A 22,716-nucleotide genomic window follows, 5' to 3' on the forward strand; every position below is an offset into this window, starting at 1 on the left:
GACGGAGATTTGTCTTCCAACAAGACAATGATCCAAAACATAAAGCAAAATCTACAATGGAATGGTTCAAAAATAAACATATCCAGGTGTTAGAATGGCCAAGTCAAAGTCCAGACCTGAATCCAATCGAGAATCTGTGGAAAGAACTGAAAACTGCTGTTCACAAATGCTCTCCATCCAACCTCACTGAGCTCGAGCTGTTTTGCAAGGAGGAATGGGAAAAAATGTCAGTCTCTCGATGTGCAAAACTGATAGAGACATACCCCAAGCGACTTACAGCTGTAATCGCAGCAAAAGGTGGCGCTACAAAGTATTAACTTAAGGGGGCTGAATAATTTTGCAAGCCCAATTTTTCAGTTTTTGATTTGTTAAAAAAGTTTAAAATATCCAATAAATGTCGTTCCACTTCATGATTGTGTCCCACTTGTTGTTGATTCTTCACAAAAAAATAGTTTTATATCTTTGTTTGAAGCCTGAAATGTGGCAAAAGGTCGCAAAGTTCAAGGGGGCCGAATACTTTCGCAAGGCACTGTATATCTGCTCTCTCTATGGTGTCAATTGTTGCAGTTGTGAGAGTTTCGGTTTGGACAATTTTGACTTAACATATCTTTCAATTGGACAGATGTACAGTACCAGTCAAAAGTTGACACTTACTAATTCCAGGGTTTCTTTATTTTTACTATTTTCTACATTGTAGAATATTTCAGAAGACAAACTATGAAATAGCAAATATGGAATCATGTAACCAAAAAAAAGTAGCATTAAACAAATATATTTTATGAGATTCTTCAAAGTAGCCACCCTTTGCCTTGATGACAGCTTTTCATTCTCTCAACCAGCTTCATATATTTCAATTAACAGATGTGCCTTAAATTTGTGGAATGTCTCAATGTGTTTGAGCCAATCAGTTGTGACAAGGTAGGGGTGGTACACAGAAAAAATATATTTGGTAAAAGAGTCCATATTATTGCAAGAACAGCTCAAATAAGAGAAACGATAGTCCATTACTTTTAGACATGGTCAGTCAATCCGGAACAGTATTTTTATTTCACCAATAGTCTAAACCAGTTTCCTATTAGAAATTTTAAATATACGAGTATTTGCATATTACCAATTGGTGCTGAAAAGGAGGTGAACATGCCTGCATTGGGGGCTCCCGGGTGGCGCAGCGATCTAAAGGCACTACATCTGTGCTAGAGGCGTCACTACAGACCCCGGTTTGATGGCCCAGCATTGTCCAGGTTACACCGTCATTGCAATTAAGTATTTGTTCTTACTGGCGCACCTAGTTAAATACATTACATAGCTTAGAAAAATATTCTGAATGGTTAGCCATAGTCTACCCACTCAGCACAGATGTCAGTTCAATGTCTAGATATCAAATAAAGGATTGAACTACTCAAACCCAAAATGAGTTTCACTTTGATGCAACAAGTGTTGAATACATTGCCCAGGGGGGTAGTGAGTCGAGACAATATTGAAAAATGTAAGAACAAACTTAGTGACAACTTAAGAATCAAGGTTCTGAAAACTTCATCTTTGTCAGCAAGTGTGAGTGTTCTCAGCAATTTCATTCAAATGCATTCAACGTGCAGAAGGGAACCACACCTGCATTTCTTTGTCAAGGAAGACCATGTAAAAAACATTAATTCTACAATATTGTGTCCAGCTGAACACAACCCAGGCTTTAGGATGGTATTTCAGGAAAAATGTTCTAGTCAGAAACAGACACTTTTGAGTTTCAATAACACCTTTGGTTCCAGCTTAAACTGATGAATGACACAAATTAATACTTGGAGCACTATATTTGAGGAGTAGTTTATTTTTATTGCACAAGTGACCAGTTTTTAAATTGCAGGCATATTTAGCCACTGAGCAGTGAGTGGAAGGCCTGTGGAGTTACTATGGAGTAGTCAATATCCAGGAACTACTTCTTGGATGGAGTCATCCCCCTGTACCAGGCACAGGACCCATCAAAATTCATGAGACAGGCAGAGTACTTGGCCTGGGGTCCGCTTTGGCCATCGTTCAACAACCAGTCTGTCCAAAGGCACTCATCTGGGGCGCTGACGGGACAGGGGAGGGAAGAGCAGCGGATGATCTGTAGCTCAGAGCAGGGAGAGAGAAAGACCCAGATCACCAACTGATCATTACCCCAATACTATAGCTCTTGTGTTTAGCCAATGTGACAAAGTAAAAATTTAACAAGTGGTGTAAAGTAATTTTACTATAATTCCTGTCACACACCGTGCAAGCACAGCCGGTTCGGTAGCGTTGAGTCAAGCTCTTCTTTTGTGTGCCATTCAAGTCGTCCCAGAACTGAATAAAGTCACACGTGACTATATGCATCCTCCCATCAGTATTTAGGCTGCCTGAAGACAGACGACAGCAAGTCAACAACCTGTGGGGTAAAAGTGAACCCCCAGATGCTGATATTGGATAAGTTTCCCCTTCTTTCCCCCACAAATGGTTAAGATTAGAATTGGGGAGGGTGAAACAGATCCTAGATCTGTCCCTGGGGGTAACTTTACCCTGGAGCAGGAAGACATATTGATGCAGCCTGGAACACTAGAATTTAGCATAATAAATAAGTGATGCATTAGTTGTAAACATTTATAAGCATTAAACATTTAAATTCTTAACATTAGGTATTATAAAGTGTAACTGGAAGAGCCAGACTGTATCACATCTGGCCGTGATTGGGAGACCCATAGGGCGGCACACAAGTGGCCCAGCGGCGTCAGGGTTTGGCCGTCATTGCAAACAAGAATGTTTAACTGACTTGCCTAGTTAAATAAACTTTAAATTAAAAAAGTATTTTCTGAAGCACTTGACTTGTACAAGATGAAGTCAATAGTTCAGAATAGGCCATGATGCTGCAAGCATAGGCTGAGCAGGTTAACCAGTGATAACAATGAACTTGGGTAACAGTGAGAACCACACCTGTGAAGAGATACTCCTTGTTGATTTCCAGGGTCACACCACACGAGGCTGAGGAGGATGAAGTGAAGATGGCGTGGATAACCCGGTCAGGACCTTTGAACATCTAGCCAATCACAAGGAGAACAGAGGATCTGTCAAACATCTAAATATACAGTTTAACCTTAATGACTACAGCTCTCAGGCACTAAGTCTATCCTAATTCCCTCCCTATACCCCATCCGGATGTTTGCAGATCAAAAATCTAACCTTCATTTTTATCAGGGTGTCATACAGAGACCAAGGTATTTTTTTTTTTACACAGATGCCCGAACTCCAAAAACACAAAATGTAAGCAGAAGAGTCCAAAACAATTCTGAGTCGCCCTAAAGGCAACTACAAGTCACATTTAGAACATTTAAGATCGTTCCCCAAAAATATTTCAAGCAGATTCATCCAACTCAGGAGAGCCCAATGGAATACCCAGAGTTAAACATCCCTGATCTGAGAGACTAACTATAATGTCTAAAGGTCTGTAATAATGTTAGGTACAGTGAGTTAGTAAAAGGGCTTTATAAAAGAACATCTGGCAATTTATCAACTAAAGTAACAAAGAGCCAGCCAACTTCCTGGTAGAGAATGCAGGGATGAGTACCAAACCCCCCCCCCCCCCCCCCATCACCAGTAATAAAGTGCAGTGCATGATGTCACCATAGTCTAGGACTGGTAGGAACAGCAACTGAATAATGTGCTTTCCAGCAACTGAAGCTCCTTTTTATATGGTGGAAGCTCCACAACTGCACTGTTTATGCCAACCCAGATCTGCAAACACTGAAGGGGAAAGGAGAGAACTGGGGCCATCTGTCAGACTGGGGTTCAGGGGGCTTCAATGTGTCAGTGCAGGAAGGAACAACCACTTGATAAAAAGGCTGATCATACCTCGATCTGTTTGACGTCATACTTGGCGTTACCAGACACAACTTCCACACCAACCACCTTTGCCCTGATCACTGGAAGAGAGAAACGTGGTTTAACTGACAAGCCCCATTTTCCTTTCAATGGTCAGTTAGACACCGATGGTTTAAGGGCGTTATGAGATCTACGACAACAGAACACGTCACAGACAAGATATTACAGTCTTAAAAATGTTGTGCATAAGTTCACCCTGTTTGGGCTCAACAGACAAGTCCATTATCCCTCCAGGTCCTAGATTCCTAGCTCTAGTCGTCTGCCTTTAATTCAACATGCCTAGTTTAACTAAACCCCGCCTGGTCTGCAGATGTTCAGGTGCCAACCAGGTGCTGGTAGGAAGACTGAGGCACAGACCTTATGACACCAGCTCCTCCTCCGCCCACCTGTCTGGGTAGAAGGTGCTGACAGCGACAACCTCTTCACTTCAGTCTGATTCAGAAGATATTCAAATGATTCATCCTTGCCAAACAGATGAACTACTCCTGTAAGGTTAAGTTCCCTCTATTCTACAGCTGTCTATCATTAGGACCAGTACACCACAGCTGTCTATCATTAGGACCAGTACACCACAGCTGTCTATCATTAGGACCAGTACACCACAGCTGTCTATCATTAGGACCAGTACACCACAGCTGTCTATCATTAGGACCAGTACACCACAGCTGTCTATCATTAGGACCAGTACACCACAGATGTACGCATTGCTTTTATCACTGGCATTAGTTTTTCTGCAGACATCCTGATCTAATGAAACTACAGTAGAAAAGGTTTTTACTAAAAGCTGTACCCGTTAAGGGACGTTACACTACAAAAGCCACATTTGGCAGATGTTTCAGACCTCAAGATGGCACCACAGCTGTGCAGAGAAAAGTGTGCCCTTAAGTCAAGTACAATTCAGGTTGAAAACATTCCTTTTAAGGAGCACATGAAAGAAATTAACTGTCCAAAGTAAGTGATATACAGTGGCCAAATCTTAATTTAATCCCATTGCATAAACTGCAAACTTATTTATTCAAGGTTTAAAAAGCCACCTAAAAAGTTCACTTAAATGCCAGACTTGCTTTGCACAAATGAAAAATATATATTACGCCACATAACAATACACATTGCTGCAGGACTAAGTTCCCGGTGAGAAACTGGCTCAAATTAAGTCACGGCATCTGTAGCCTACCATTATTCAATATAAATAAGTCTACACTACAACTGAGTGCCTTGGGTTAAATGTAGAAAGAGTATTAACTTGTTTGGTGTATATAATTTAGCATTCAACTGTAGGCATAATGTGTAGGCCTAGAGGCAAATATAACACTTGGTGTAGCAGGAGTCACAGCCAGTGCTACAGCCAGGGCTCTCAAACCCTGTTCCTGGAGAGCAACCCTCCTGCAGGTTCTCAATCCAAACCTAGTTGTAACGAACCTGATTCAGTTCATCAACCGGATAATTACTAGAATCAGGTGTGCAAATTAGGGTGGGATCAAAAACCTACAGGATGGCAGCTCTCCAGGAAGAGGGTTGGAGAGCCTTGGCTGTAGCCCATCTTACTGTTCCCTACTTATGTAAATACAATGATCATGTCATGGTAATTATTAAATCCACAGAATTTAACGTTTGCATGTTGCGCATTGATAGTGTAGTAGCCCAGTGTTCGCCAACTCCAGCGTTCGAGTATACCAAACAGAACGTTGTTATATCCCCAGACAAAAACACTTGATTCAACTCATTGAGGGCCTGATGATTGTTGAATCATGTGTTCTTGTCCAGGGCTACAATAAAAATGTGTACCGTTTGAGTAACTCGAGGACCGGAGTTGAGAACCTGAGATGTCAGAAATATTGCCAAAATTGCCTTACCGACGTCTGCGTTGCAAAAAGCCTGTTGAAGATGCACAGGAGCGCATCTGCAAGCTTCTGCAATGTCTTCGATCCGCCAAAGGAACAAAACGACCAGAGTGATGAAACAACTGCTTACAGACCAAGTCATTTTGGAAAATATATCTATAGCGTAAGATAAAATGTTTACTCGTGGAGCTAAAGAACTGTTGTATTGTAAACTACACTAGAACAGTCAAAGATGTTCCCAGACAGACTAACACCTAGAACTCTGTTTTCATTCGATGTAATCAGCCCGTTTTATTGCAGGCTGTGAGCTCCTCCCACAGTCAGAACCAAGCCAGTGGTAGGCTGATAAGTCTATTAATCCAGAACCAAAGCAACTCATTGGAAAAAAATGCCCTCCTTAAAAGGGACAATCTCAGAGCAGGCTCAATTTGCCCGGTTGCCATAAATTATCTGTCTTTCGCCTAAACAATGGTGATGAACCAGAAATATCCATTTTAGGATATGCCTGTTTGAATTCCTTTTCTTAAACACCTGGGGCAACTTTAAAGCAGGCTCAACTTGCCCTACTGCTCAGTTCAGTTCACTTGCCCTTAGGCCCCTCAAACTCAACTCTGGACCTCGACGTGAATCCAGCGCCACTGCATTTTTTAATTGTTCCCCTTTAATCAGGGACTGATTTTGACCAGGGACACCAGGTGGGTGCAATTCATTATCAGGAAGAACAGAAAACTAGCATGCTCCTGAGCACCGTGCACAACAAGAAGATGCCCCATACCCCGCTATTGGGCTACTTTTGCACATTTGTTATTGTATGAGTGAGGGAAATGCTTTAAATCGAGAGGAGTCGATGTGTTCTGAAAGATGAGACCTTGAGGATCATAATAAATACCGCTTTGATGTCATACAAGCAAACCACACACCTTGAATCCGAATGTGCACTTCACATTTCCATATTTGAAAACTCATGTCATTTACAGTGCCAAAGTTCATGAGCTCTATGTTTAATCCACAGTTACTAGTGTGACATGCATTATGCCCTGGGTTGTCCTGAACAGAAGATTTGCCATGGAACACGCACTTGAATGTACTCAAGACTCCATTCTGTGTGCACCAAAATTGCATTCTGTTTGTCTGAAGTGCCCTTTGAAAGCTTCCCAGCTAGGACATTTGGTTCCTTGGAAGTTGTGGGAATGTACGTTTTTGGTTTCCCATTGGTTCTGGAAACGAAACCATACTTTCCTGACCGTTATCTTTTTTTTACGGTCTGAGAATGGTAGTGAACACTTCACCTGTTCTGGGAATTAAATTGTTTTAGGTTGCAGGGAGGTTCTGAAAACATTTGCCGTGGAAGGTTTTATTAAAGTTCTGAGAAAGCACATTTTAGGTTATTCAAAGGTAATTAATGAACATTCTGAGAACATGTTTCCATACGATTTTTAAAATCACTGCTAGCTTAGTTTGGGTTAACTGTTGAACCAAACACAGAAAGGACACATGGAAATGAATGTGCTTAGGCATTAATCATACAAACACATTTATTTTTCAATGTGGCATCTTCTGTTCTCTATCAGAGCATGTGAGTGGAATTGAGTGCCAAAAAACACTCCTCAATTCTAAATTCGCTCCATTCATTAAAATCACAAAAACACATCTATTTTTAGTGACTACCTGGACCTACCATTTGGTTTTGACGTATCAAAACCAAACCATATGATTGGAATGAAAAGTATTCTAATAAACAACATGAAAAGGTGACTGTAAGAAGCGTTCATCATTTCAAATAGGCCACATGTAGTATTAAACAGCGCAAAAACAATTAAATATTTCAGGAGCCAGACAGGTATTATTATAATTAAATACAAATGAAACAAAAAATGCCTTATTAGGCTCAGCATACAGTGCCTTTGAATTAACTTTCAGGAACACGAGTTTGGCCAGAGTCTGTGGCTTCAGGCTCATGTGATGGTGCCGGTAGAGCAGGCCAACAGTGGAGAATACCCTCTCAGACATTGCAGAGCCAATGAGGATGCTAAACACCTTTTGGGCCACTCTTGCCAGGCTGGGCAGGGATGCAGATTTTTTAAAATTTTATTTTATAGGTTGGCCTAAAGATTTTATGGTAAAATAACCATATCAAAATGGAAAGCTCATTGAAAGAGGTAACATGTCAGGTCTATTGGGCCAAAACCAGTTATAGCCTATAGTAAAGATAATAGAACAAAAATGAAATACATTTTTAAGAGATCTTATTTTTAGTTTATAAATAGTTTTGCTATAATTACACACTTAGCTAGCTACCCACCGCATTCCTTTCTGTTAGAATGTGCACATAGTACACCATCATGCTTTCGGGATGTCTTTTCGGATTTCACAATGATTCTTTAGTTGTGGACACTACATCACTGCACTCCCTCTCTTTCTCTTGGTCCTCATCTTTGTAAGTCACCTTGATTTCACATCTGTGTGTTTTATCAGTGTCTTTATGAAAATATTAAGTGAACTCCATGACAGTAGCTAAAGCAAGGGGCTAAAGCAGCACACAAGTAGCCTACAAATGCATGCTGGGCCGGGCATGCCCTGAGCTGGTGAAGTGAGCGTTACTGGAGTGGTAATGGAGCAATATTGGAGGCGGTCGAGAAGACCGATGCTCCAGCCTTTGGGCAACTTGCTCTGCGCTTCAGTCAGATTTAAGAACGCTCTAACTCCGCTCCAGCTCCGCTCACATGCTCTGTTCTCTATCCATGGAATTAGTCCACTGTACCACCAGGATGGAGCTAGCATGCCATGTATCTTTAACTCATACGTAAGCTGTTCATTTTAGTCCGTTCAAACAGACCCCATTTCAAAGGAAAAAAGCACTCATTAAGATCAGGCAACACGGGCAACACACCTGAAGACACACACAGGATAGATGAAGTTTTGTTGACGCTGAGAACAGAATGTATATGTTTTTAAATAACATTCTTAGAACATTCTTTGAGCGTTTCCAATGTTATCTTGTGGTTTTAATATAATGTTTTCTTAATGTGCTGAGAACATGACTTTATAAAGAACCACAAGGATACCTGTCGAAAATGTTATGTTGAAGTACTGCAATTCCCACAGAAGAACGTTGTTTCTTAATGTTCCCTGGAAAATTTGAGAACATTACTTTACATAGAACCATGAGCAAACCCGTAGGAAACGTTATGCGGAAGTACTGAAATTCCCACCTAAGAAACATATGGTGCTCAGAACGTGCTAGCTGGGTATCCTGCACCATTCGGATAAAGTTGTGGCAGGGCCAGCGCCAGAAGGAATCAGTTGGAAAGGCATTTGATTTCTCTATGCAGGCACGCATTTTTAATGGGTGTAAGAGTAAAGACCATAGGCCGCTCGTGAGTTTCAATTTTGGGGAAGCTTACAACTTATCCTACTATTACTACCGATCTGCCGACCAGTTGATTATTTTCATAACAGCATTTCATGGAACAGTTTCATTTAAATAATAACCTTTTTGTTTTTCTAAACGTTTTTTACTTGGTTAATCATAAAAATCTGAATTAAAATTCACCTAATGCAAGAGTACTAGCCCCTGCCATATGGACACATTGATACACCGTGATCCATTCATTGGTGGCTAAATAAATTAACGCATGGAACTCAGAGATAGCCTTTAGGCCAATGCTAAATTAGGCCTATACAGTAACTTCCATCTTCAACTAAGTCAAATACATAGTCCTAAACCCAACAAATAAAAACAGAAGAAAATATCCTGATGAAAATGCAGGTTCTTTCAATCACATTAATCTATCTTCTCTGCCTCTCTGCCCCCCTTTCTATCTGTCTTGACTTGAGCCATCGCTGGTGAAGTGCAACATTGTAGGCTACCAAATCAATCAACTGGGTTTGGGCTGAAGCTGTTGCTAGTGAACTTGCAACAATGTATCAACTAGAGTAGGCTTATTCTGAGCCTTCAGAGTATCCCGAACCAGTGAGCTCGGATGTTTTTACATTTCGTTTCCACTGGATATATGGGATCATCCATGGCTGGATCATCAGATCATGATATTTTCACATCGAGGCTTGGTGATTGTCGGGTGTTGGAAAGATTTTTCAAATATTGTGCGGAGCTAATATTATTTGTAATGGATGTTTTAAAATAAAGCAGACTTCATTGACTCAGGTCTACTGTGTGAGGTGAAGAAACAAATACTGAGAAGCTCAGCTTATTAGTTAGTGGTGGACGTGATGAGTTAAGACAATCAGAAATCCGATATCCCCTAACGGGCACTTTCCTACATTTGCCCACAGCAGGTCAGTTCGGCTTACTTTATGCACGCTGAGGTGCGCGCTCACTCGACATTATCAGGAGAGAGAAACCAGACAGACACATGCTCATTGCACACATCGGGCACTCCAAACAAAGGTAAATGGGAAAATGCCAAAACTCGTAAATGATGGTTATGAAATAAAGTGTAGCAGGTTGAACTCTGCAAATAATGTTTCCACTCGGAACGTGAGAACGGTAAATGAATGTAATTAATACCTGCATTAACATAAATCTATGTAACCAAACGATGGGTATTAACAGTACAATTACTAGGCCTACTGGTACATATGTAATGGGGAATTTATGAAAATTAACAAAGGGCAAACCATTTACACAATGAAACAATGAATGTGAAATAATTGTTGGGAGAGCTGAGCACATTCTAGAGAACTGAGTGCATGCATTCTGGACTGAAACGCGCCATATCCTCGCCACACACCCCTCCCCGCCACACCCCTCCCCTTCTCCATCTCAATATTTTAAATTATACTCAAAACACGTTATCTTCACACATATTTTAGTTGCTTTTCACTGACAGCCACAACTCTATAATCAAGTATTTCTATTGCCACGCGTGCTAACACAATTTCGGGCTTCCCAATAAAATAGGCCTGGCCTACACACTTGTAATTTGAAACAATACAGAGCTTCTTTAAAAAATAAATAAGCTAATGATACTCTATGGTTACGTCATAGTCTCTGGTGAAGTATTTTCAATTATTTTATTTAGACAGGAGCAATTATATAATTTTGGCAAAAAATACATTTCATTTAGGGGAACCCAGCATCCGAACAGTGCACTGTGCACCCACCAACGTTCCTTCCCAATTCGCAACTGTACTGAAACTAGATATCTGTTATAATGACGAGATGCTCATGTCTCCGCCCTAACAATGGGAGTCGTTCCAAAGGCAGGAAGGCAGGCGACAAGCTTAGGTCTGCATTTAATGCCCATAGAAACGCACTGGGCTCATTCTGCACAGATCTTTTTGTGAGAGTGTGTCCTCTCGCTTCGACTCTTCCTCTCTGCTGAAAATGTCATACCATTTATTTTATCTTGTGTCTTTTAACCATTTGTACATTGTTAAAACACTGTATATATATATATATATATATATAATATGACATTTGTAATGTCTTTACTGTTTTGAAACCTCTGTATGTGTAATGTTTACTGTTAATTTTTGTTGTTTTTCACTTTATATATTCACTTTGTATGTTGTCTACATCACTTGCTTTGGCAATGTTAACACATGTTTCCCATGCCAATAAAGCCCTTGAATTTAATTGAATTGAAATTGAAAACATCTGTGCGAGCAAAACAGCGCCACTCTGTCTTACTATATGTGACCCATGTATCTGATGCTGTCTGGCCAGAAATAGTATGATATGCCGTACTATTTTTGTCCAGACAACGTCAGATACATCTTTCTATCTGCATGCATGTCTGTCAAATAAATTATAAATATTTTAATATTTATAACTCTAAGAAATAAATGGTTCTCAGAATGTTATGTGCTAGCTGGGCTAACACTGCCTTGTTGGCAATAGAATACCTTTCAAATGATGCACACATACCTAACCCAGATTGCGATTTATAATGGAATGTTTTTGGATTGGAAACTACAAGTGTGCTTGATTCAGTTCCTCAATGGCAAAGCTAGGAGTGCTCAAAAAAGCGCCTTATAGTTTAAGGCTCTTTTCTTGAGTCATAATAGAGCATTGAAATGATTTAGGAACGGTCTACAGTTTGGAGAGTTGTGTTGCCACTTGGAGACACCAGTGGGACCTCTCACTCAAACCCTTGTAATCATTCTTTCTTTTCTTGCACCTAATCCAAAATGTGAATGAATATTCTTATTTATGTTACTGAATGTTTACAGAGTATTTTCAGATTTCGTTATTGACAAATGCTGTGAATAGTGCAGTCAAATGCACATAAATTCAACAGTGTAATGTTTGGATTCAGTCTTGTGTCAGGTGAACTGTTTTGTCCTCACCTTTGGTGTTCCTTTCCAATTGCTACCATGTCTTGCATATCCTTTTAATAGTTCTGTTGGAAAAATAAAAATGTTTCTCAATCCATACAGGCCAATTTTCACAAGATTAAGGAGTTAAGGCCCCTGCTACAACTAGGTTCCAAAATGTTACCTGGTTACCATCAGGAGACAAAATGGCCACTGCCACCTCTGTGTCCAATCAGATTCCCAGAAATCGCAGGTCAGGCATGGCACAAGTCTATAGAAAGCAGAGTGTGCATTCCACTTTCATAAGGTATTATTTTAGCAAACAGAAAATAACTCACTCCCGAAAGACACAAGCAAAAACTCTTTACAGCAATGTTGTAGCAGCCTACACCTAAACGTTAGTGATCTGACCTGCTGTATCAGTCTGATCAACTGTAAGCCTCTATACGCCTTGTCCCATCAATCAATCAATCAATGAAATGTATTTATAAAGCCCTTCTTACATCAGCTGATGTCACAAAGTGCTGTACAGAAACCCAACCTGAAAACCCAAACAGCAAGGAATGCAGGTGTAGAAGCATCTGGCCAGGGGAAACAAAGTGGGAAAGTTATGTATTTATAGCCTAAGACAATGTATTTGTCTAATGAGAAAATGTGAATGTGATCAACTTCTTTAATCCAAAATTCAAATAGTGATGACATAGGTCCATTAACACAGTCTAGCCTGTCACTTAATTACAAATGTATATAGGCCTACACAGGGATGGAATTTAAGGATTTGGGGCATTGGCTGTTTCCATCCATGGGCCTACATGATGCAACCCTGCCTAAAGCAAGCTAAGTCCTGTTAGTTCTATTGTCTAATCACAGTTGTCTGTGTAACGGAACCCCCTTTTAAAATATAATTCATATGAACAAGTACAAGGTTTTACTATAGCTACTGCTCTCCTCACCTTTTCTATGCATTTACTGTCCAGACTGTCTATATTTCAGACTCTGGTATTGCTCGTTCTGATAATTATTCATTGTTTTACTTTTTAGATTATTTGTGTGTTGTTTTTTAATTTATAGATATTACTTCACTTTTGGAGCTAGAAAACACAAGCATTTTGCTGCACATCGATGTACACAACCAAACAAACTTTGATTTGAATGTTGCTGCAGTTTGACAGAGTTTTCATCCTCCCTATAGGGCCAGGAGTTTTAAAACTGATTAATCACTATGTCATATCCTATCCAGAGATTTACTTTCAGGTCTAAAATACACTTTCCCCATCGGCCAAGTCAGCAGTATTTATTGGTTGCTAAAAGATTATGGTCACTTGCCCGAAAAAGTGAGTAAAGTCTCAGAGGTCAGAGAGTAGTTTGACCAAAGAGGAACTCATACCGTTTAACCCAATTCAGTCTCCACAAGTAGCATTTACAACTGAATATGATTGAAGGAATGACCCCATCTAGTGGAGGAATAATAGACATGGTTCATGAGGGATTCATCCAATGGCATTGAGGAGTATACCACTTCAGTCATCAGCTTCATCAATAAGTGCATCGACGACATCGTCCCCACAGTGACAGTAAGTACATATCCCAACCAGAAGCCATGGACTACAGGCAACATCCGCATCGAGCTAAAGGCTAGAGCTGCCACTTTCAAGGAGCGGGACACTAATCCGGACACTTCTATGAAATTATACCAGACTAGCTAAATGCCTTTTACGCTCGCTTCGATGCAAGCAACCCCGAAGCATGCATGAGAGCACCAGCTGTTCCAGACGACTGTGTGATAACGCTCTCGGTAGCCGATGTGTGCAAGATCTTTAAACAGGTCAACATTCACAAAGCCGCGGGGCCAGACGGATTACCAGGACGTGTACTCAAAGCATGCGCTGACCAACTGGCAAGTGTCTTCACTGACATTTTCAATCTCTCCCTGACTGAGTCTGTAATACCTACATCTTTCAAGCAGACCACCAAAATCCCTGTGCCCAAGGAAGCGAAGGTAACCTGCCAAAATGATTACCGCCCTGTAGCACTCACATCAGTAGCCATGAAGTGATTTGAAAGGCTGGTCATGGCTCACATCAACAGCATCATTCCGGTTACACCAGACCCACTCCATTTCGCATACCGCCCCAACAGATCCACAGATGACGCAATCGCACTCCACACTGCCCTTTTCCACCTGGACAAAAGGAACACATTTGTGAGAATGCTGCTCATTGACTACAGCTCCGTGTTCAACACCATAGTGCCCACAAAGCTCATCTCTAAGCTGACCCTGGGACTAAACACCTCCCTCTGCAACTGGATCCAGGACTTCCTGACAGTCTACAACAAATGTGTACTGTTGGGAACACTGGCCTAGTGGTTAGTGTGGCCAGTAACCAAAATATTGCTGGTTGGAATAACTGAGCAGTCTGTGTGCCCTTGTACATGGCACTTGCCTCCAATTTGCTCCAGGGACAAGCATACTAATACAACTGACCTTCTAAAAACACATATCTGGTGTAAATTACAATAAAAAAAATGTTGGGGGGGGCAAACCTGAACTTTGTTACAATCAGGATAAAAATAATTGCCCCGCCACTATGGGACCTGTGGTGGCACCTCTGTCCAATCAGATTCAAGGAAATCACAGGTTGTGTGGGTCGGGCATGGAACGTCTAAAGCAGAGCGCTGGTATCATTTTAACGGAAACTCACTCCCGATAGACAAACTCTTTACAGAAATGTAACAGCCTAGAATGGAGTTTAAAACCTACAGCTGCATATGCCATGTTAGTATATCTTACACATATAGCATACCTTGTAATACAATCTTAACAAGAAAAGCTGGCCAAAATGTATATGTTCTCTGCAATTAGATGACCAGTAAATATTCATATGTATTAGAAGTTGAGGTTAAGTTGTTTAAATTCAGATTTTATGACTGTGCCCATATGCAGTGTGGCCTCCAGAACAAGAGTCATGACAAAAACCACTACCCTTCACTGTGGACCACAGCAGCCAAGTTTACCATCTCCATTGCCAATAAATCAAAGGGTTTTGTCAATAGGGTTGGACACGTGGCTCAGTTGGTAGAGCAGGGTTCTGTCAACACCAGGGTTGTGGGTTTTATTCCCACTTGGGTCCAGTAAGGTGATTTTTTTTTTAAGTGGCTCTAAATAACAGCGTCTGCTAAATTATTGAAATGTACAGAACATTTATTCCACTGAAGGACAACATTAGCCGACTTATAAAGCAAGGAAGAAAGAAGCTAAGTGGCTTTATTTGGTCAATGACATTACAATGCTGAAGCCTTGGTTTAGACCCCAAACTGCTGAAGAGCCACATTCAGTAGACAAATGTTTAATGTTAGAGAGAGATTCCATTCAAACCGACATGATTCCTTTCATGTCAGAAGACACTGTTATTCATGTATAGAACATACCATCTGAAATTTATACATTACACCCTGTTCAATGCATCCCAGGCTTTATGGTATTTCAGGAACACTGTTCCATTTACAGACAAGCATATCGAAAACGATTTGGGGTTTCAATAACACCTTTGGTTCCAGTTTAAAAACAAGTGACAAATGAATGACATAAGAAATTAGCTTGAGTGCTATATATGTTTATTTTAAATTGCACTTGTAGAAGTGACCAGTAAACAATTTAAAAATCACAACAACTTGCATTTGTAGGTGTGTTTACTCATGTATTAATTGCAGGCATCTTTAGTCACTGAGCAGTGAGTGGATGGCCTGTAGAGTTTAGGAGTCTCCAATATCCAGGAACTACTTCTTGGGTAGTGCTATCCCCTTGTACCAGGCACAGGACCCATCTTGCCTCTTGATACAGGCAAGGTTTTGGCCATTGTCGGTTCCCAAGTCTGTCCACAGGCATGTATCCGAGGTGCTGATTGGACAGGGGAGGGAAGTGCAGTGGATGATCTGTGGGTCAGAGTAGAGAGATAAGACCAAGATCACTGACTGTCCATTACCCCAATACTCAAGCATTTGCAAATGTGACCAGAATAGTATACTCCCTTGAAGAAAATGTGCCATGTAACTATTGAACTAAACTGGTATATAGTAATTACTATAATTCCCAGCACACACACACACCTTGCAATCACAGCCGCTTTGGTAGCGGTGAGTCAAGCTGTTCTTTTGTGCAGCACTCAAGTCCTCCCAGGGCGGATTATAGCCACACAGTGTTATAGACATCCTTCCAGTCTTCAGCTTGCCTACAGACAGACAAGATATATAGATAGTCATTGTACTGTGGGGAAAACATGGTGTAGGGTACAGTTGCCCCTAGATGCTGATCTTGGCTCAGTTTAGCATTTGCTCCACTAATGGTTAGGATACATCACCCTGGAGCATGAAGACACTGATGCAGCCCAGAACAGATTTATCATCATAAGTGTACACACACGTATTAACTAATGCATTAGTTGTATACATTTACAGTGCCTATAGAAAGTCTAAGCCCCTTGAACTTGTCACATTGTTGTGTCCGTCTCATGCATTTACACTGAACAAAAATATAAAAACGCAACATGTAATGTGTTGATCCCATGTTTCATGAGCCAAAATAAAAGATGGCAGAAATTATCCAAACACACAAAAAGCTTATTTACCTCAAATTGTGAACAAATTTGTTTACATCCATGTTAGTGAGCACTTCTCTACCAAGATAATCCATCCACTTGACAGGTGTGGCATATCAAGAAACTGATTAAACAGAATAATCATTATCCAGGTGCACCTTGTGCTGGGGACAATAACATGCACAGTTCTGTCACAACGCCACAGATCTCAAGTAGAGGGAGCGTGCAATTGGCATACTGACTGCAGGAATGTCCACCAGAGCGGTTTCCAGAGAATTGAATGCTAATTTCTCTACCATAAGCCACCCCCATTTTAGAGAATTTAGCAGTACCTCCAAACCGATCAACGGCAGACCACGTGTATGGCATTGTGTGCAAGCGATTTGCTGATGTAAACGTTGTGGTCAGAGTGCCCCATGGAGGCAGTGAGGTTACGCTATGGGCAGACATATGCTACGGACAATGAACACTGCATTTTATCAATGGCAATTTCAATGCACAGCGATACTTTTCACCCACCTCCATCACCTCATGTTACAGCATGATAATGCACAGCCCCATGGCGCAAGGATCTTCACACAATTCCTGGAAGCTGATAATGTCCAGTTCTCCCATACCCTGTATACTCAAGACACTATTGAGCATGTTCGGGATGCTCTGGATCAACATGTTCCAGTTCCTGCCAATATCCAGCAACTTCACAGCCATTGAAGAGGAACGAGACAACATTCAACAGTCTAAACTACTAAGCGAAGGAGATGTGTTGCGCTGCACAGGGAAAATGGTTGGAACATCAGATACAGACGGCCCTACATTTTTGTAAACGTACATCTGCAACCAACAGATGCATATCTTTATTCCCAGTCATGTGAAATCCCTAGATAAAGGCCTAATTAATATATTTCTATTGACCGATTTCCTTACTATACGAACTGTAACAAAGTACAATCTTTGGAATTGTTGGATTATCTTTTTGTTAAGTAATTTATGAAAAGCCGAGACTCACGAACATGTAACATGTTTTAGTCTATGACACTCACAAGCTAATCAAGAGTCATGAAGGTAACGGGGTTCCTCTCCAGAGAAGGTAGGAAATCAGAGAACATAATGTCTTTAGTAATGTAATACGCTTACATAGCTGTTTACAAACTAACAGTTGTCACTGATTAACTGGATATTCATTTATCACCGAGCAAACCATTTCTGTACGTACAGCATTCATATAAATTCATTTTTAGCTAGTATTTGCCTCATGTTAACATTTATTAATAAAACGCATGTAACCGTTTGTCAACTTCTTTTGTGGTTTACTTGTAGCCCTGGTTGTCCTGGAAAGAAAAATGGTAAAACACTAAGGCAAAAAGTCAGGGCTGAACATGCAGATAAATGAAGAGCTGATCTCTGCTGGGGTCTCAGGACTGATAGGGTTAACCAGTGCTGGCTATTGAACTTGGGTAACGTAGTGAGAACCGCACCTGTGAAGAGATACTCCTTGTTGATTTCTAGAGTCATGCTGCACGAAGTGGTGTAAGTGAAGATGGCGTGGATAACCTGGTCACAACCTTTGAACATCTAGCCAATCACAAGGAGAGAAAGGAAGATCTGTCAACCAGCTACATATATAGTTTGGAACCTCACTGACTGCAGCACTCAGGCACTGTCAGTCTTTACCCTTTAATGTCAACAGATCTGTAATGTGCAAGCAATCATTATTTAACCCAGATCTATTTTACAGATGAGCCCTGAATTATAAAATAAACAAAGAACTCAAAATAAGAAACTCTGAAATGAGACCAGCTTCCTGCTTTTTTTGTATGCATTTTCTTCCAAAATGTAAAATATTTTAACAAGGCTCCACAAATCAGGTGCAAAAAAGACACAATAAAAGCTAGTTTACCTTACTCCATAAGGAACTTCCAGTTACCAGTCTCAGGCATGGCTAACTTATGTCTTACTAATGATGTCAGGCAGTGGAAGTCTTAGTTAAAGGGCCAACCAACTCTGGTAGAGCATGTAGTGATATCTTTAACGAAGTAGCAGCTGAGCTCATAGGGGATGTCACCATAGTCTAGGACCAGTAGGAAGAGCGACTGAATAATTACATTACCATTTAGAAACATACATTTTATAGAACCACTTAAAAAAAAGGAGAATCATACCTTGATCTGTTCGATGTCATACTTGATGGCGTTAGACACCGCTTTCTTTCCAACCACCTTCGCCCTGATCACTAGAAGAGGGAGACATGGTTTATCTAACGTTATTGAAATCTATTCCGGTATACTAGTCAGTCACACTGATGGTTTAAGGGTGATATGGAGAGAGAACAGTGTAGAAGGCTTCTTTAACCTGCCTCTCCTTAATCTACACTGTTTGAAGAGGATTTAACAGGTGACATCAATAAGGGATCATAGTTTACAGCTGGCCAGTCCATGTCATGGAAAGAGCAGGTATCCTTAATGTTATGTAAACACATACATCTCAAATAATTAATTTGTAGGCACACTTCATACCTTAAGCAAAATAGTGTAGCAGGGCTCTATCCTGTTCTTGGGGAGCTGCAGTCCTGTAGGTTTCCTCCAACCCTAAGCTAGCGCACCTAATTCTAATAATTAACTGGTTGATAAACAGAACAAGGTTCATTACAACTAGGGGTTGGCTTGAAAACCTACAGGAAGGCAGCTCTCCAGGAACAGGGTTGGAGAGTCCTGGCTGTAAACCATCTTACTGTCTGTCGCCTACTTAACTACGTAAATAACTGTGAGAAGATGTAGATAGTATAAATGATTTGGACATGATCATTAAGCCTACGACCACAGACAATCCATAAAGTGTTCTCATGTTGCGTATTGATAGCTCTCACCTGAAAAGTAAAATGTTCCCAAATTGCCTTACCGATTTCTGCATTGCAAAAAGCCTGTTGAGGATGCTGAGGGAGGCATCTGCAAGCGTCTGCGATGTCTTCGACCCGCCAAAGGAACAGAACGACCAGAGTAATGAAACAGCTGCTTACATACCGAGTCATTTGGAATCGAATTACGGGGTCGCCAAAATATCACAAAAGGATTTGACGAATGAAAGCGTGAGGCGTAAAGTACACTGGACTCTATTTCCTTCGAGACTGTTCCCAGACCGATGGATAACTCTTCGAAATATTTTCCCTTCAACGTAATCATCCGCTATTTATTGCAGGCTGTGAGCTCCTCCTCCAGCCAGAACCCAGCCGGTGGTAGGCTGAGCATTCTATTACTCCAGAACAGTAACCATTCAATTAAAAAATAATCCTCCGCCTAACGAGACAACCGCAGACCAGGCTCAACATGCCCGGCTGCCATAAATGCCATAAATTGTGAATGAAACTGAAAGCTCGGTTTTTGTTTTTTGGGGGCTCCGGAGCGATCTTAGGCACTGCATTATCAGGGCTAGGGGTATGCCGTAATTGTAAATAAGAATTTGTTCTTAAACTGATTTGTCTAGTTAAATAAAGGTTCAATAGAAAGAAATTGGCTAAGCCTACTGGAATTCCTTAAAGTTGTAGTTTCAGTAAAAAAAAAAAAAAAAAACACCTCGGGAAATTTCCGAGCAGGCTCAATTTGCCCAACTGCTCAGTTCACTTGCCCCTGTCACCCCATATATGAGATGAAAATGGCAGATTGTTGTTGTTGATAAGTACAGTAACACGCTATACATAACATAAGAGCTCAGGTTCTCCACTTCACAGCACTGGTATTTGTTTTGACTGACAGCCGTTAAACTTGAGCACCACAAGAGACAAGAAGATAACACCATCCCTCCCTCTAGTTGGGCTACTTTTGCACATTTGTTGTTGTCTGAGTGAGGGAAATGCGTTAAATTGAGAGGAGTCAATGTGTTATGAAAGATACGACATTAAGGATTATAATAAATACCACTTTAATGTCATACAAGCTAACCACACACATTTCTATATTTAAAAATGTATGTAATTTACCGTATCAATGTTGATGATCTCTTTTTTTAATCCACAGGGATGACATCCGCTGTAGCCTGGGTTGTCCTGAACAGAATGAGCCTATCTGAGTCATATTGTGAAGAAAAATAGCAACAGAACATACAGTTGAATGCACTCATGATACCATTCTATGCGCACCAAAAATACAATCTGTTTGTGTGAAGTGCTGTTTGAAAGCCTCCCAACTAGCACATTTGGTTGTGGGAATGCAGGTTTTTGGTTTCCCATTGGTTCTGGGAACAAGCCCTCAGTTTCCTGACTGGTAAAACATATTGTTTTTTAAACATTCTGAGAGCTGAAGTGAAAACTTCACCTGTTCTGGGAACAAAGCCCTCAGTTTCCTGACTGGTAAAACGTATTGTTTTTTAAACATTCTGAGAGCTGAAGTGAAAACTGAAAATGTTTTACTATGGTTCTAAAGTTTTCCTGGGTAGTTTTATTAATGTTCTATTAACAGAAAGTATAGGTTATTTGAAGATAATTCAATAACATTCTGAGAACATGTTTCACATAAGACTTTTAATAATACTGCTAGCTTAGTTTGGGTTGACTGTTTCCAACTCTAAGCACAGACAGGACACATGGAAATTCATTTGCTTTGGAATTCATTTTTTGTCGTTGAATCTTCTGTTCTCTATCCATGGAAATAGTCCACTGTCCCACCAGGATGGAGCTAGCATGCTAAGTCATATGAAGCTGTTAATGTGAGTCTATTCAAACACACCCATTTCCAAGGAAACAAGCACTCATTAGTTCAGTAGTAAAAATGTGCTTAACAAGTCAGATAATCAGTTGCATGGACTCACTTTGTGTACAATAATAGTGTTTAACATGATTTTTGAATGACTACCTCATCTCTGTACCCCTCACATACAATTATCTGTAAGGTCCCACAGTCAAACAGTGAATTCCAAACACAGATTCAACCACAAAGACCAGGGAGGTTTTCCAATGCATGACAAAGAAGGGCACCCATTGGTAGATGGGAGAAAAAGCAGACATTGAATATCCCTTTGCGCATGGTGTAGTTATTAAATATACATTGGGTGGTGTATCAATATCAATCAATCAGGTATATCTCTCTAGTCACCCCCAAAACCAATTCTTTCTTTGGCCGCCTCTCCTTCCAGTTCTCTGCTGCCAATGACTGGAACGAACTACAAAAATCTCTGAAACTGGAAACACTTATCTCCCTCACTAGCTTTAAGCACCAACTGTCAGAGCAGCTCACAGATTACTGCACCTGTACATAGCCCACCTATAATTTAGCCCAAACAACTACCTCTTTCCCTACTGTATTTTATTTATTTATTTATTTTGCTCCTTTGCACCCCATTATTTTTATTTCTACTTTGCACATTCTCCCATTGCAAATCTACCATTCCAGTGTTTTACTTGCTATATTGTATTTACTTTGCCACCATGGCCTTTTTGCCTTTACCTCCCTTATCTCACCTCATTTGCTCACATCGTATATAGACTTGTTTATACTGTATTATTGACTGTATGTTTGTTTTACTCCATGTGTAACTCTGTGTTGTTGTACCTGTCAAACTGCTTTGCTTTATCTTGGCCAGGTCGCAATTGTAAATGAGAACTTGTTCTCAACTTGCCTACCTGGTTAAATAAAGGTGAAATAAAAAATAAAAAAAATAAAAAAAATACACCCAGTCACTACAAAGATACAGTCATCCTTCCTAACTCAGTTGGCGGAGAGGAAGAAAACCGCTCAGGGATTTCACTATTAGGCCAGTGGTGACTTTAATCACTATTAGACCAGTGGTTACTTTAATCACTATTAGACCAGTGGTGACTTTAATCACTATTAGGCCAGTGGTGACTTTAATCACTATTAGACCAGTGGTGGCTTTAATCACTATTAGGCCAGTGGTGACTTTAATCACTATTAGACCAGTGGTGACTTTAATCACTATTAGACCAGTGGTGACTTTAATCACTATTAGACCAGTGGTGACTTTAATCACTATTAGGCCAGTGGAGGCTTTAATCACTATTAGACCAGTGGCGGCTTTAATCACTATTAGGCCAGTGGTGGCTTTAATCACTATTAGGCCAGTGGTGGCTTTAATCACTATTAGGCCAGTGGTGACTTTAATCACTA

The 22,716-nt window shown here is 40.5% G+C and overlaps 2 protein-coding genes across 2 annotated transcripts; both read right to left on the bottom strand.

Annotated features, from left to right (window-relative positions):
• Window positions 1–1,800: 1,800 nt before the first annotated feature.
• On the bottom strand, window positions 1,801–6,010 carry LOC110487072 (metalloproteinase inhibitor 2). Its single transcript, XM_036939175.1, has 5 exons — window positions 5,742–6,010; window positions 3,859–3,929; window positions 2,944–3,046; window positions 2,248–2,372; window positions 1,801–2,101 (listed from the first exon to the last, which is right to left on the bottom strand). The coding sequence occupies exons 1-5, from the start codon at window positions 5,869–5,871 to the stop codon at window positions 1,928–1,930; spliced, it is 603 nt and encodes a 200-aa protein (XP_036795070.1). The 5' UTR covers window positions 5,872–6,010; the 3' UTR covers window positions 1,801–1,927.
• A 9,233-nt stretch (window positions 6,011–15,243) lies between these two features.
• On the bottom strand, window positions 15,244–19,937 carry LOC118937778 (metalloproteinase inhibitor 2-like). Its single transcript, XM_036939176.1, has 5 exons — window positions 19,499–19,937; window positions 18,763–18,833; window positions 18,079–18,175; window positions 16,116–16,237; window positions 15,244–15,941 (listed from the first exon to the last, which is right to left on the bottom strand). Exons 1-5 carry the CDS (start codon window positions 19,626–19,628, stop codon window positions 15,786–15,788), a joined length of 576 nt encoding a protein of 191 aa, XP_036795071.1. The 5' UTR covers window positions 19,629–19,937; the 3' UTR covers window positions 15,244–15,785.
• Window positions 19,938–22,716: the final 2,779 nt, after the last annotated feature.

Source organism: Oncorhynchus mykiss, chromosome 12, assembly GCF_013265735.2.
Source record: "Oncorhynchus mykiss isolate Arlee chromosome 12, USDA_OmykA_1.1, whole genome shotgun sequence".
NCBI classification, from domain to species: Eukaryota; Metazoa; Chordata; class Actinopteri; order Salmoniformes; family Salmonidae; genus Oncorhynchus; species Oncorhynchus mykiss.

Bases quoted from the DNA above. Each gene is read 5' to 3' on its own strand.
- LOC110487072 (XM_036939175.1), bottom strand. From the start codon at position 5,871: ATGACTTGGTCTGTAAGCAGTTGTTTCATCACTCTGGTCGTTTTGTTC. The intron at 2,373-2,943 runs GTGTGGTTCTCA...GTCTGTCTTCAG, and splicing joins CAAGGAGTATCTCTTCACAG to GCAGCCTAAATACTGATGGG. The intron at 2,102-2,247 runs GTGTGTGACAGG...TCTGAGCTACAG, and splicing joins GAACCGGCTGTGCTTGCACG to ATCATCCGCTGCTCTTCCCT.
- LOC118937778 (XM_036939176.1), bottom strand. From the start codon at position 19,628: ATGACTCGGTATGTAAGCAGCTGTTTCATTACTCTGGTCGTTCTGTTC. The intron at 18,834-19,498 runs GTAAGGCAATTT...TCCCTCTTCTAG, and splicing joins TTTTTGCAATGCAGAAATCG to TGATCAGGGCGAAGGTGGTT. The intron at 18,176-18,762 runs GTATGATTCTCC...GTGATTGGCTAG, and splicing joins ATGACATCGAACAGATCAAG to ATGTTCAAAGGTTGTGACCA.